Source organism: Chrysochloris asiatica, unplaced genomic scaffold, assembly GCF_000296735.1.
Source record: "Chrysochloris asiatica unplaced genomic scaffold, ChrAsi1.0 scaffold00150, whole genome shotgun sequence".
Taxonomy (NCBI): Eukaryota; Metazoa; Chordata; class Mammalia; order Afrosoricida; family Chrysochloridae; genus Chrysochloris; species Chrysochloris asiatica.
The window spans coordinates 6271369-6286427 of NW_006408668.1; the positions used below are offsets into that span (position 1 = coordinate 6271369).

Below are 15059 nucleotides of genomic sequence, written 5' to 3' on the forward strand. Positions count from 1 at the left end.
TGTTCTGTTTATGTTGGTATTGTAGCATGTCAGCATCAGATCTGAGTTTGCAAACAATTATGAGTGAGACATACCTAAGGAAAAAGTGAACTGGTCTCAGGAAAAGTTTTCTGTGCTTTTCTCCAGCTTTATTTAAGTTTCATATTGGGATGATCATGAAAAGCAGATCAACTAAAATATATGAGCAATAAATATGCTAAATAAAATGAGACACTCACTATTCCCACCATAGAATTTTTATTGTTCGTAAAACACATTCGTAGATAGTACTTTATTTCCACAATTGATCGTCCAGAAACGTGTAATTAAAAAGTGAAGGGGATAAAAACAGATGTCAGGGCTATTCTTTGAACAAAGCTGCCTCTGCTAAGCCAAGATGTCAGAGAGGAAAGCAGAGTGAGGTAGCTCTGCCTTGTGGCTCTCTTGTAACTCACCAAGTAGGCAGCAACGCTGTGTGCTGACGCTTCCTCACTCAGCTCATGGAGAGAGACTGTCCTCTAATGGTGGAAGAAGAAAATAGCCAGCCCTGTTGCCCAACAAAGAAGCTATAAAGCTAATGCTATAAAACGATTTAGTGGTGAGTATATTTAGGGACTAGCTCTTTGGGCTTTTGAATGACTTATTTTGAAACAAAAGGAAGGTCAGCTGCACATGACCATAGATTCATAGAGGAAGGTGTGTGTGAGTTACATATTAACCATGGTATAAATCTGAGTGCCTTGAAACCACAGGATTGTCTGAAAGTTTTGTTTGTGAGCTATAGTCTGTGGTCTTCATGGCATCTGTCTCTTTTTCTGCAGTTACCGATGCCTGGCTCTCTTGTACTGGCGGATGTTTCGACTCAAAAGAGATCATGCTGTGAAGTATTCAAAAGCACTTATAGACTATTTCAAGGTACTGTCTCACTAATGGGCAATACTGTTTCTTATACTCAGACCTCTCCCTGCCAAGGACAATTTCAAGGAATCTGGTAGAATCCATTGCTTTGGAGCTAATGTAGGGCTTGTAGTATCTAGAATGTATAGCATACTTAAGGAGTTTAGGACGCAGACAGTCCCTGTCATTTATGTCCCTGCCTTGTTGTCCAAGTGTTTTTAAGGGCTCACGAGAATGAAGATCCAGTTACTCATTCCAGCATCCTAAGAAACTCATCTTTTATCTAACATAAAGTCCTTATACTTACTCAAAACTTCTTCCTCTTAGAAGTAGCTAGAGATATTTCTTCTTAACTGGTCTTTAGTAACTGTGGGAAAAGGCAATGGAGACACTCAGTATCATCAGTCAGAACAAGGCCAGGAGTTGACTTCAGAGCAGACCATGAATTGCTCATATGTAAGTTCAAGTTGAGGCTGAAGAAAATTAAAACAAGTCTGTGAGAGCCAAAATAGGACCTAGAGCATATCCCACCTGAATTTAGAGATTACCTCCAGAATAGATTTGATGCATTGACAACTAATAACTAAAGACCAGTCAAATTGTGGAATGATATCAAAGACATCATACATGAATAAAGCAAGAGGTTTATTAAAAAGACAGAAAATAAATAAAAGACCAAAGTGGATGTCAAAAGAGACTCTGAAATGTAGAGTAACTAAATGTAGTTAAATGTAGAGTAACTAAATCAAAAGGAAGAAATGAATAAGTAGAAAAAATTGGACAGAAGATTTCAAAGGTCAGCTCCAGAAGGCAAAGTAAACTATTATAATGAAATGTGCAAAGACCTGGAGTTTAAAAATCAAAGGGAAGAACATGCTCAGCATTTCTCTTATCTGAAAGAACTGAAGAAAAAAAGTCAAGCCTCAAGTTGAAATATTGAAGGATAACAATGGGCTGGGTGTATCAAAAGATGGAAGGACTACACAAAAGTCATTGTACAAAAAAAGAATCACTCGATGTTCAAGCATTTCAGGAAGCAGCATATGCTCAAGAACCAATGGTATTGAAGGAGTACACCCAAAACTGTACTGAAGACATTGGCAAAAACTAGGCTTCAGGAACTGACAGAATACCAGTTGAGGTGTCTCAACACACGGATGCTCCGCTGGAAATGCTCACTCATCCATGCCAAGAAATTTGGAAGACAGCTGTCTAACTAACTGGAAGAGATCCGTGTTTGTGCTCATTCCAAAAAGAGGTGATGCAACTGAATGTAGAAATTATCAAACAATATCATTAATATCACACACAAGTAAAATTTCGCTGAAGACAATTAAAAGACTTTTACGGAAGTACATCAACAGAGAACTGTTCAAGCCAGATTCAGAAGGGGATGTGGAATGAGGGATATTATTGCTGATGTCAGCTGGATCTTAGCTGAAAGCAGAGAATACCAGAAAGATGTTTACCTGTGTTCTATTGAGTACACAAAGGCATTAAATATTGTTGTTGTAAAGTGTCATCGTGTCCGTTCTGACTCATAGCAACATGTATGGAGTTTCTGAGACTTTCAGTCTTCATAGGGGCAAGCAGCCTCATCTTTCTCCTGAGGAGTGGCTGGTGGGCTAAAGCTGCAGACCTTGTGGTTCGCAGTTCAGTGCTTATTTTATGGAGCCACGTGGATCATAATAAATTATGGATGGCATTGCCAAGAATGGGAGTTCCAGAACACTTACTGTGCTCAAGTGGCACTTGTGCATAGACCAAGAGGCAGCCACTCAAACAGAACAAGGGGATAATGTGTGTTTTTAAATCAGGAAAGATATGTGTTAGGTTATATTGTTTCATCATACTTACTCAGTCTGTATACTGAGCCAAAAATCTCAGAAACTGGACTATATGAGAAGAATGCAGCATCAGGATTAGAGGAAGACTTGTTAACACAATGTTGCCTGCTGGAAGTGAAGAGGACTTGAAGACCAAAGACTATAGCTTTCAGTATGGATTACACTCAACATAAAGGATACAGAAATATCCTCACAAGTAGACCCATGGGCAGTATAAGCATAAAAATTGAATAAGAAGAAAAATGGAAGTCGTCAAGGATTTCATTTGAAATGGACACACAATTAACAGCCATGGAAGCAGTAGTCAAGAAATGAAACAAAATATTGCACTGGCCAGAGCTGCTGCAAAAGTGTTAAAAAGAAAAGCTGTCACTTTGAGGACTTAGGTGCACCTGACTTAGCCATGGTATTTTCAGTTGCCTCAGGTGCATGCAAAAGCTGGACAATGAGTAAGGAAGATCAAAGAACTGATGCCTTTGAATTCTGGTGTTGGCAAGAATATTGAATATGCCATGGACAGCCAGAAGTACAGCCAGAATGCTCTTCAGGAACAAGGATGGTGAAATTGAGTTTCATATTCAGTCCCTGGAGAAGGTGATCATGCTTGATAAAGTAAAGGGTCAGCATAAATACAGGAAGATCTTGTATCTGCAACAATGAGTTCCAACATAGCACCAGCGATTGTGAGGATGCTACAATACTGGGCAGTGTTTTGTTCTGTTGTACATGGGGTCGCTAGGAGTGGGAGCCACCTTGAAGGCACCCAGCTACAACAGTAGCTATTTTAATGTTTAACTGAGTCAATTCCACCTCATGTGTATTCCACCACAGGTGACCTCATGTATGCAGAGTAGAGCTGCTCCGTAAAGTTTCAAAGGCTGTGACCATCAAAGTAGATCACCAGGTTGCCTTATGAGGCATCTCTGGGTAGGTTCAGATCACCAGCTTTTGGGTTAGAAGTTGAATACTTACCCATTTACACCATCCATGCAGCCTAATTTATAATGTTGTTGTTAGGTGCCGTTGAGTTGGTAGTGACTCATAGTGACCTTATGTAGAACAGATCAAAATACTGCCTCGTCCTGAACCAACCTCACAATCATTGTTATGCTTGCGCCCATTGCTGCTGCCACTATGCCAGTCCATCTTGTTGGGAGTCTTTCTCTTTTCGCTGACCATCCATTTTACCAAGCATGATGTCATTCTCCAGGGACTGGTCCCTACTGAAAATATGTCTGAAGTATGAGAGACCAAGTCTGGCTACCTTGGCCTCTAAGGAGCATTCGACTGAACTTCTTCCAACACAGATTTGTTTGTTCTTTTGGCCTACCATGGTGCTTTCAATATTCTTCTCCAACACAATAACTCAAATGCATCAATTCTACAGTCGTTCTTACTCATTGTCCAACTTTCACGTGCATGTAAGGCTATTGAAAATATCATGGTTTGGGTCCTCAAACTGACATCTTTGTTCTTGAACACTTTATGCAAGAACACTTTATGCAACACTGTATGCAGCAGATTAGCACAATGCAGTATGTCATTTGATTTCTTGACTGCTGCTTCCTAAGTGTTGATTGTTGATGGAAGAAAATGAAGTCTTTGACAACTTAAATCTTTGCTCCATTTGTCTTAATATTGTTTGGTCCAGTGGTGAGGATTTTTTTGTTTTCTTTACATTGGGTACAACCCATACCAAAGTCTGTACTCTTTGATACTTATCAGTAAGTATTTTAAGTCCTCTTCACTTACAGCAAACAAGGTTGTATCATCTGCATATCTCCAATTGTTAGTGAGCCTTCCTCCAATCTTGATGCCATATTCTTCTTCATATAATCCAGCTTCTCAGATTATTTGCTCAGCATACAGATTGAATAAGTATGGTGAAGGAATCCCTTGTTCTTTCCAAACAACTGCCTCTTGGTCTGTGTACAGATTCTTCATGAACACAACTAAGTGTTCCAAATACTCATTCTCTGAAATGTTGTCCATAGCTTGTCATGATGCACACAATTGAAAGCATTTATGTAGTTGATATAGCACAGGTAAATATCCTTCTGGTATTTCTCTGCTTTCAGCCAAGATCCATGTGATGTCAGCACCGATATCCCTTATTCCACATTCTCGTCTGAATCCAGCTTGAACCTCTGGTAGTTCTCTGTCAATGTACTGTTGCAGCCATTTTTGAATTATCTTCAGCAAAATTTTACTTGCATGCAAGTGAAACGCAAGGCCAGCAGTTCGAAACTACCAGCGGTTCCATGGGAGAAAGATGACACTTTCTGCTCCCATAAAGACAGCCTTGGAAACCCTGTATAGAGTCGTTATGAGTCGGAACTGACTCCACGGCACATAACCGCCACCACCACCAATATTAATAATAATGTCTGATGATTTCCATATTCCACTGGGTCACCTCTCTTTGGAATGGGCACAATTATGGATCTTTTCTGATCAGTTGGCCAAGTAGTTGTCTTCTAGATTTCTTGATGAGTGAGTGCCTCCAATGCTGTATCAGTTTGTTGAAAGATTTGAATTTATATTCCATCAATTCTTAGAGCCTTGTTTGTTTGTTTTTTAACCAATGCCTTCACTTTGGATGTCTTCCTTCAGTACCATTGACTCTTGATCATATACTACATCTTGAAATGGATAAACATAGACCATTTCTTTTTGGTACAGTGACTCTTATGTATTCCTTCCATCTTCTTTTGATGCTTTCTCATCATACAACATTTTGCCCATAGAATCCTTCAATATTTCAAGTCAAGGCTTGAATTTTTCCTTCACTTCTTTCAGCTTGAGAAATGCTGAACATATTCTTCCCTTTTGGTTTTCTAACTCCAGGTGTTTGCACATTTCATTATAATATTTGCCTTGTCTTCTTGAACTGCTCTTTGAAATTTTCTATTCTGCTCTTTTACTTCCTCATTTCTTCCATTTGCTTTATAGTATCTCTATGCTGGAGAGCAAGTTTCAAAGTCTCTTCTGACATCTATTTTGGTCTTTCTCTTTTTTCTTGTGTTCTTAATGACTTTTGCTTTCTCCCTGTATGATGTTCTTCGTGTCATCGCATAAGTCTTCTGGTCTTCCATCATTAGTGTCTGATTAATCAAATCTTTCCTTGAGATGATCTCTAAATTCACATGGGGTGTGTTCAAGGTTATAGTTTGGCTCTCGTGAGCTTGTTTTAATGTTCTTCAACTTCACCCTGAGCCTGCATAAGTGCAATTGATGGTCCGTTCCACAGTCTGTCCCCGATCTTGTTTTGGCTGATGATATGGAGCTTTTCCAACATCTCCTTCAACTGATGTAGCCAATTTGATTTCTGTGTATTCCATCTGGTGAGATCCATGTGTATAATCGTCTTTTATGTTGTTTTAAAAAGGTATTTGCAGTGAACGAGTCATTTGTCTTGCAAAATTCTATCATGTGCTCTCCAGCATTGTTTCTGTCACCAAAGTGATAGTTTTTCAGGGACTGATCCTTCCTCTTTCTTTCCACCTTTGCATTCTTATTGCCAGTAATTATCAGTGTATCTTTATTAGCTGTTTGATCAGTTTCAAACTAAAGAAATTGGTAGAATTTTTCAATTTAGTCATCACTGGCTTTGTTTTTTGGCATGTAAATTTGAGTAATAGTGGTATTAACTGTCTTCCTATTGGTGTATGGATATTATCCTATCCCAGACAGCATTGGACTTTAAGATGGATCTTGAAATGATTTGTTTGTTTGTTTGTTTTTATTATGAATGTGATGCCATTCCTCTTCAATTTTTCATTTCTAGCATAGTAAACCCTGTAATTGTCAGAATCAGAATAGCCAATACCGGTCCATTTCAGCTCACTAATGCCTAGGATACCAATCTTATGCATTCCATTTCATTTTTCAAAACTTCCAATTTCCCTAGATTCATACTTCATACATTCCATGTTCCAATTATTAATAGTTGTTTACAGATGTTTCTCCTCATTTTGAGTTATGTCCCATCAGCAAATGAAGGTCCTGAAAGCTTTACCCTCTTCGTAGCATCAAGATCAACTCTACTTTGAGGTGGCAGCTCTTTCCCAGTTGTACTTTGAGTGCCTTCCAACCTAAAGGGGACCTTTTCTGGCACTCTATCTGGTAAAATTGTAGTGCTCTTCATCATGCTTCAATATTCTATATTCTAGTGCTGACAATGTTCTATATTCTAGTGCTATCTAGTTCCACTGCTACGTGTAAGGTTTTCAATGACGCTTTCTTAATAGCCACATTGTTGTTGTTATCTGAAGGTTTCATAGTTTCTGAATGTTCATTGATGTTGCTGTTGTTAAGTGCTGTTGAGTCGGTTCTGACTCATAGCGTTGTTGTTAGATGCTGCCGTTGGTTCCCACTCATAGTGATCCTCTCTGTACACCACAATGAAACACTGCCCAGTCCTGTGTCATCCTTATAACTGTTGCTATGTTTGAGTCCATCACTGCAACCAGGGTCTTCTTCTTTTTTGCAAACCCACCACTTTACTAAGCATGACGTTCTTTTCCAGGGACAGGCCTTTCCTTATAACATGTCCGAAGTACCAAATTTAAAGTCTCTCCATTCTCGCCTCTAAGGAGCATTCCAGCTGTACTTCTTCACAGACTGATTTGTTCATTTGTTTTGACAGTCCAATATTCTTCACCAACACCAATAGTCAAAGACATCAATTCTCCTTATTCTTTGTCCAGCTTTTGTGTGCCTGTGATGTCTTCCTCAGAGAACACAGTGGTCTCTGAAACACGGACATTGTTTACACCTGTGTTCCTTTATATTCTTGGGACTTCTTTTCCAGGGAAGAGGCCTAAAGACGTCATCACCCTTTTCTGGACTGTGTCTGGAATCATAAAACCTCTCATCCTCTCTCTTCTAGCGTTCTCCTCTCCATGATTCATGTCAAATTCTTAGAAGCAAACTGTGAAGAAGTGAGTGGAAAGTTGATCAGTATGGTAGTTCTAGATTGAGAAGAGCGTCAGTAACATTCTGCCAGGAAAGGGGAGACTGGCTCGCCTGTTAGGAAGGTTTTCTGGTTTTCATCCTCTAAGTGAAAATCATCCTAGGTCCTGAAATAGGTAGAGAAGGTGTGTTGGTTTGCAATTCTGTCCTTATATTCACACATGGCAATTGGAGTCCTGGTGTGGTGCTGTGAGTTAATGCACTGAACTGCAATGTCAGTTTGAACCACAAGGTCGGCAGTTCAAGCTCACCAGCTGCTCCTCGGAAACACTATACGAGGTTGCTATGGGTTGGAACCGACTTGTGACGGCACTTAACAACAACATATTGCAGAAGTGCCTCTTAAGTTCTGACAGGCAATGTCTTCCTATTTCAAATAATTCTTCTAAAGTCTAAAATCTCAGTCACCACTTCATAAAGTGCTTTTAACCAAAATAAATAGTTTGTCTCTGTGGAATCAAGCCTGAGACTGCATATCAGCATCACAAAGACCTTTTGTTTGTTTGTTTTATTATTGTTGTTGTTTGTTTTCTACAACAGTGCTTAAGACTTCTGTCTAGAAAGCATTATTCAAAAAAGAACCCTAGCAATTTGCACTGGGAAAGGCAAGAAACGGCTTTTAACTATCTGATGGAAACACCTGGCTTGTGCAGCACAACTTCTAAATCAGATGAAAATTTTCTGAACATTCTATCTGTTAAAGAAATATATTTCAATCCTTTTTTTTTTTTTTTCCCAAAAAAATATTCAAGAGCAACTTCCTTTAAGGAAAATACTTTTTAACTTGGTAAGTTGAATTATACTGTGACATTTCATGTATTCCCAGGTTCCTGATCTTTTTACGTCTCAGAAAAATTAGCCTCATTGAAAATTGAAAAATTTGCTAGTTCAGGGTTCTGCTGTAATTTAGTGCTCACCCAAGGGTGTGGGTGAGCCCTTCAGTTTAGCCTGCTATGGGACCCCACCAGTTCGAAAGAGCCAGTAAATAGCCTAATCATTATAATTTCCTTGATGCAGTTTCTGTGAGTCACATTTTTCCCTATTGTCTACAATGTTCTGTGGTCAGTCACTTGGTCTTAAACAGATGGTACTCACTGGCAAACTTTTCATTTCCCTGCAGAACTCATCTAAAGCTGCCCAAGCCCCATCTCCATGGGGGGCCAGTGGAAAGTAAGTTCTCTTTTTCAAAATTAACGTAATAAGCCGGACCCTGCATGATGCAGGGGGTGGGGGGTGCTGCGGTGCTTTGCTTCAGTGCTAAGGGGCCACCCCGCCTTGCCTGGTGCCAACCTCTCCACTCTTCTTTCTCTATGCTCCCCTCTTCCAGGAGCACTGGAACTCCATCCCCCATGTCTCCCAACCCCTCTCCCACCAGCTCCGTGGGATCTCAGGGGAGCCTCTCCAACACCAGCACCCTGTCCCCATCGACCATCGTCAGCATCCCACAGCGCATCCATCAGATGGCGGCCAATCACGTCAGCATCACCAACAGCATCCTCCACAGCTATGACTACTGGGAGATGGCCGACAACCTGGCCAAGGAAAACAGAGGTGTGTGCGTGGTTAGACCACAGCTCAACAGGCTGTTGTTTTCTCTAGGGAGAGAGAGATGATGGGCTCTATTCCTCCTGTGTGGAACATTCCCTGACCTCTCTCTTTCTCTCAGGGCCTCCTATGCTTTTGCTGACTCTTATACTTACTGTGCTGTATTATGTGAGCTAGATACAGATACAGATGATACAGATAGATTTTGAGACAAAGGCCTGGGTGGTACAGATCCTTAACTGCTAACCAGATAGTTGATAGTTCTAATCCACCCAGCCACACCACACAAAATCGTCCTGGCCATGTATGTCTGTTACGGAATGCAGTTCTACTCTGACACACGTGGGGGCACAAGGGGTCAGAATCAACTAGACAGTAATGGATTTTGTTATAGCTCGAACTAAATAGGTATAGAGGGACACACACATATTTTTCCCACTTGAGAGTGAGCTCTTTGAAGGTAGGGATTTTATTTTATTTAATGTTGTATTCCTAAGACCTAGCACAGTGCCTAGAACATGGTGCTCTGACACATCGAATGAATGAATGCATGATGCTAGCTAGCTGTGTAAGCTAACTACTTACAACATCTAGCAGTAAGTGCTAATTATTTTATAATAATGTTTGTTTTTACAGATTATTAAGGTAATGCTTGTTTATTGTGGCTAAATTGTGAAGTACAGAAAATTGTGTTATTGTTGTTGTTAAGTGCTGTCAATTCCAACCCATAGCGACCCTTTGTAGGATTTCCAAGGAGCCATTAGTGAGTTTGAACTGCCAACCTTGCGGTTCAGACTGACCTAGCAGTGCTTATCCTACAGCACCACACACACAAAATTTAAATCATTAGGAATCACATTACCAAGAAACTGCTCACATTCTACCGAAGTGTCTTCTCATCTTTCTTGTCTGAATACTGTTACTAAATTAAGATCATACTATGTATATAATTTTGCATCCTGAATTTCTTCACAACATTATTTCAGGCATTTTCTCATATCACTAACTAGCTCAAAAACATCTTCTATGAGGTTATTTTCTATTATAATATTGTCTAATAATTTCATAAGTAGTTATATAATGATTATATCCTCATGTTGTTGTTGTTGTTAAGTGCCATCAAGTCAATTCCGACCCATAGCGACCCTGTACAGGGTTTCCGAGGGTGTAAATCTTTACAGGAGTAGAACGCCTCATCTTTCTCCCACGGAGCGGCTGGTAGTTTCGAACCGCTGACCTTAAGGTTCGCAGCCCAATTCGTAACCACTACACTACCAGAGCTCCTTATAAAGTTCCTTAAATTCTCAAACTGTTCCCCCATTTTAGGACATATAAATTACTTCCATTTTTCTTTTTTCTACGATTACAAATAACACTGTGATAGATAATGTGGCTAATTTGTGTAGTACAGAAAAAATATACAGGAGTAAATCACTGTTCACTCTTCTGATCATTTTCTTAGAAGCTTGTGGTAGAGGTAGACTCTTGGGTGCAAAGGGCAGAGATTCTTTTAAGCCTTTTGATGTGTATTGTCATGTTTTCTCCAGAACCATTATGCTAATTTGCTACATTCCCTCCAGCAACAAGTGAACTTCCTTTCTGGCCATTAAAAGCAAATTAAGCTTCCATCATAACAAAGACCTCTGAGGCTATGACCAGGAAGTCTGCAAGGAGATGAGTGATTAGGGCACCCATGAGCAGAGCAATCCAGAGTCCACAGAGATGGTATCCACTAGGTAGCAGGTAGCAAGCTGCAGAGAGGGCTGCACTGAATCTAACAGGGACTACAAGAAACTCAGATGCCAGGGGACGCAGGTCACTAGGCAAGGTTTGCTGGAAGAGCTGCCATTGAATGAGGCTTTGCAGAGTAAATAGCAGTGGGTTGGCAAAGCTATGTGTCACAAGCAGGCAGAACTGAAGGGACAAATGTATAAAAATAGGCATTGTTCATCTTAGAGCCACTCAGCAGCAGGTCAGGCTCCGGGCTGTACTGCCAGCTGCCTGCGCCAAAGGGCTCCATGCCACGTGTCCAGGGCAGTCAGCTCCACCTCCTGGGTTCTGCTCCTGGATTCCTGCCAGGACACCTGGAGTTTGAAGTCTTCACGGACTCTTGCCCTCCCTTCCCAAGAGGACTTCATTTGACATATAGGACAAGCACCTCTGAGAAACCTCTTCCAGACACTTTCAAGGAGTCTTGCGATGCATCTGTGACAGCACAGCCGCCATATTGCTCCAGTTGAGAATGTGTCCCCATCAGCCATTGATTGAACTGTAGTCTCTGAGACAGCAGATGCCAAGCTTTATTCATCTGTGTAGCCTGCCCCGCCACTGCCCCTCTGCACCTCGCATTGTGTCTTGGCAAATAATGCACAGTTATTGAAAGGCATGCCCAACAGAAAACCCAGAGAGTGCCCAGAGACCAGAAGGTGATAGCAGTAGAGAAGTTTCAGGATGCATCTCTGCTTTGGCCCCAGGAACCTTGGACTCATTCCAGTGGCTGAACACATAACTGCACTTGACTATAGTCTATGGAATGGCAGAACCACATTCCACATTCAAGGTGGGAGGCACCATGGAACTGAGACAACAGTCAGAAGAAATTGACTTTCTTTGCTGTTTGGAAATGACCAATATAGTGATTTATTTGGTTCCCCACCTTTGGGCTTTCGTTTTGTATGTTGGTGCTGAACTCACATGGTGGAAACAGAGAATACTTGACTTGATTCAGTTGAAGGCTTGAGTAGAATCCAGTCTTGAGTAGTATAATTAGCACACAGATCATTTTAACACCTCTCTCTGTCCCCTAGAGTTTTTCAATGACCTGGATCTTCTGATGGGGCCCGTCACCCTGCACAGCAGCATGGAACACCTGGTCCAGTACTCCCAGCAGGGCCTGCACTGGCTGCGGAATAGCGCTCACCTGTCATAGGGACCACACCCTAAAGCAGATGGCTGGCGCCAGTTCTCCTCTCCGTGGACAGCTCCATGTTCTGGACACTGTGCTACTGAAACTCTCAGCCACAGCGTTTGTCAAACTACGGTGAAGGTGAACATTTCCTCAGCATCGAACAATGGTCTTCCCCCAGGGCATGTGTGTTTGTACATGTGGGTGTATGACAAGCTGCCTGTCTTTGTATGTTTAAGATACACAGCTGTTCAGAACATATTTTCTTGATCTGGTTTCTGTAATCCTAAGCTAGACAAAGTGATCAGAGGTTTCTGATGAGAAGAATCACACACACACACACACACACACTTTTTATTTCAGTGCTAAACCATGACTTCTTAGAAAGTTCAACCAAAATCTCATGGTTAGTGAACCAGGTGCAATATGGCTCACCAAAAGCTTGACTGCTAGTTAAAGTGAATCTAGCTCTTGGACTATTGATCACTTTTCAGTACTAATATACTACTTCCCAATTATTTTTTGAGCAGTATGTATTCATGGGCAATTGAATAATGGAAATAAGTCGGTTATTTTTGTGCCAGAAGTTTAATAGATTGCATGTTACCAAATACCCTGTCCTCCTTCTAATACCCCACCCTCATCCAACTTTATTATCAACCAAATGCCTACCAGGCAAATCGATCAACTCCCACAAACCTTGCCTCCCCTGCTCCAAAATTAGTGTGGAAATGGCATTGAGATTTGGTCAGAACTAAGTATCTGTGAAAGTTCAACATTCAAGTGACGATTGTGTCTCAGAGCTCAGTCAAAAAGTCAAAATCTTTTGCGTATGTGACAACAGACCACCCAGCACATGCACTTCTCCTTCCTGCCACTGTGACACGGTCACTTTAGAGCCATGTGGTATTTGTTGGCCAATATGTTTCAAGTCATTTCTTTCTGCAGTCATCTTCTGATAAATTTCCTTGGCCAAATTAGGAAATTACCTAAAATGTCTCCAGTTCACTTGGAGGCAGTACCTGTTACTTATCAGGCTCGGAAGGACTTTCTATGGTAATACTGTGCAATCTACTCTTCAGGTAGAACGTGTCAGGACAGGCTTTCAATGCATTGTGACTTGGGGGATATTTTTCAGGCTTTGATGAGCAAGCTGCTTACTGTGCAGGGAGAGCTGTCCCCGCAAAGATCACAGTTCTGTTTGGGGCAGCCAATGCACAAAGCACCCTACTTAAATTCTGTACATCTGATATATTTACTTCTCATCCTTGGTTCTTTTGTTTGTTTTTAATTAACCTTCCATTTTAGTTTTTTGACATTTCATTGTGTTTTTTTAATTTCTGTCTGAAACTGATTTCTTTTATAGCGTCTTGTCATGTTCTAGATTTAGTTGCCTTGTTAAATATACTTGGATACGAAAATATTGCAGGGGGGAAATCCTGAAAAAGGAAATATACCTTCCCATACTTTAATAATCATGATAATGTTCTGGAGGTCTCTCACTTGACAAATTGCATCAGGATAATCTGAGACAGACGAGTGATACTGCAGGTGGGGAAAGCCAGCTTGTTGTCGTTAAGTGCCGCTGAGTTGGTTCTGACTCATAGCAACCCTGTATGTGGTTTCCAAGGCTGTAAATCTTTACGGGAGCAGCAAGTCTCATCTTTCTCCTGTGGAGTGGCTGACGGACTCGTAGTTCACCACAGTTCAGTGCTCATTCTACAAAGTCACCATGTTTTAAGGTGATAGTGTCACAAAATATTCATAATAGATGTTGATGTGTGCTCTCACTGTTGTTCTTACTGGCTAGGTTGCAGTGTTGACGTTTTTGTCAACCTGATCTCCAGGTGGAAAATAAAATTGCTATAATTCCCTACCCCTAAACACTGACTCATCTCAAGATGGGCAGTTCAAACCCACCAGCCACTCCTCAGAAACCCTAATCAGGGTTGCTATGAGTCAGAAGTGACTCATTGGCGCTTAACAACAAGAAGCACGGACTCAGAACTGCAATTTATCAAACAATTTTGTTGACTTAAAATTAATGTAGACGAACTTGCTTAATCTGCATTTATTTGGCCTTCGTCTTCAGGAATGAGTAGTATTTCTGTTTCATAGTTAATCAGCTGAGTTCCTTTTACTGATTGTTGATGGATTTCATAATTCATTCCTACATTGGAACTCTGACTCTAACTTAAAATTAAGATTAAAAAAAAAAATTTTTTTTTTTGAAGGGCTGAGGCTTTATTCTACTTATCAGGTGAATTCTGATAACGACATGTTCAAACTCTCATGAATGAGTGGCACATGTTCAAACTCTCATGAATGAGAGTCCATCATGTGGCCCTGGGTGTTTTTCTGGCCGTGTCCATCTTTAAAGTAGTAAGCTTGGTTGTGTGGCATCCATTTAAATACTGGCTGAGGAGCCGTGGTGGCATGGTGGTTAAGTGTGTGACTGCTAACCGAAAGGTCAGTGGTTTGAACCCATCAGCTGCTCTGTGGGAGAAAGGCACAGTAGTCAGCTTCTGGAAAGATTTACAGCCTTGGAAACCCTATGGGGCAGTTCGACTCTGTTCTGTAGGAACCCCTATGAGTCCGAATTGACTCAGTGACAGTGAGGGTTTGGGTCTCTGACTATGTTAGCACATGGGTGTTTACCAAGCAAGCTTCTGGAATCTGGTCCTTTGGAGGATGTTCTAAGCATGCCATTCCCATCACCATCTCTGACTTCATCTGTGGACCATGTGGGGACAGATGTTCTTACTTGGTTTGATATAGGTGATTTTGGCAACTACTTTTTGAGTGTTGCTTGGAAAGTCATTCATACCATGTTCCTTTTTGTTTTGTTCAAAGTAGAATCATCTTTCTTGTGTTTTCTGATTTTAAAAGTCTATTTTAGAAATTCAAACAAA

General features: G+C 40.9%; 1 protein-coding gene across 2 annotated transcripts in view; it reads left to right on the top strand.

The window, feature by feature from the left end:
• AFF3 (AF4/FMR2 family, member 3) overlaps nt 1-12303 on the top strand; it is a 761863-nt gene extending 749560 nt beyond the window's left edge. The window contains exons 19-22 of one of the 2 annotated variants that reach the window (XM_006870742.1): nt 801-894; nt 8818-8867; nt 9025-9248; nt 12050-12303. In XM_006870742.1, the coding sequence (XP_006870804.1) occupies nt 801-894; nt 8818-8867; nt 9025-9248; nt 12050-12171 (490 nt within the window). In that variant the 3' untranslated portion in view covers nt 12172-12303. The remainder of the gene's footprint in view (nt 1-800; nt 895-8817; nt 8868-9024; nt 9249-12049) is intronic. The other variant, XM_006870741.1, reaches the window with a different exon arrangement.
• Nucleotides 12304-15059: the final 2756 nt, after the last annotated feature.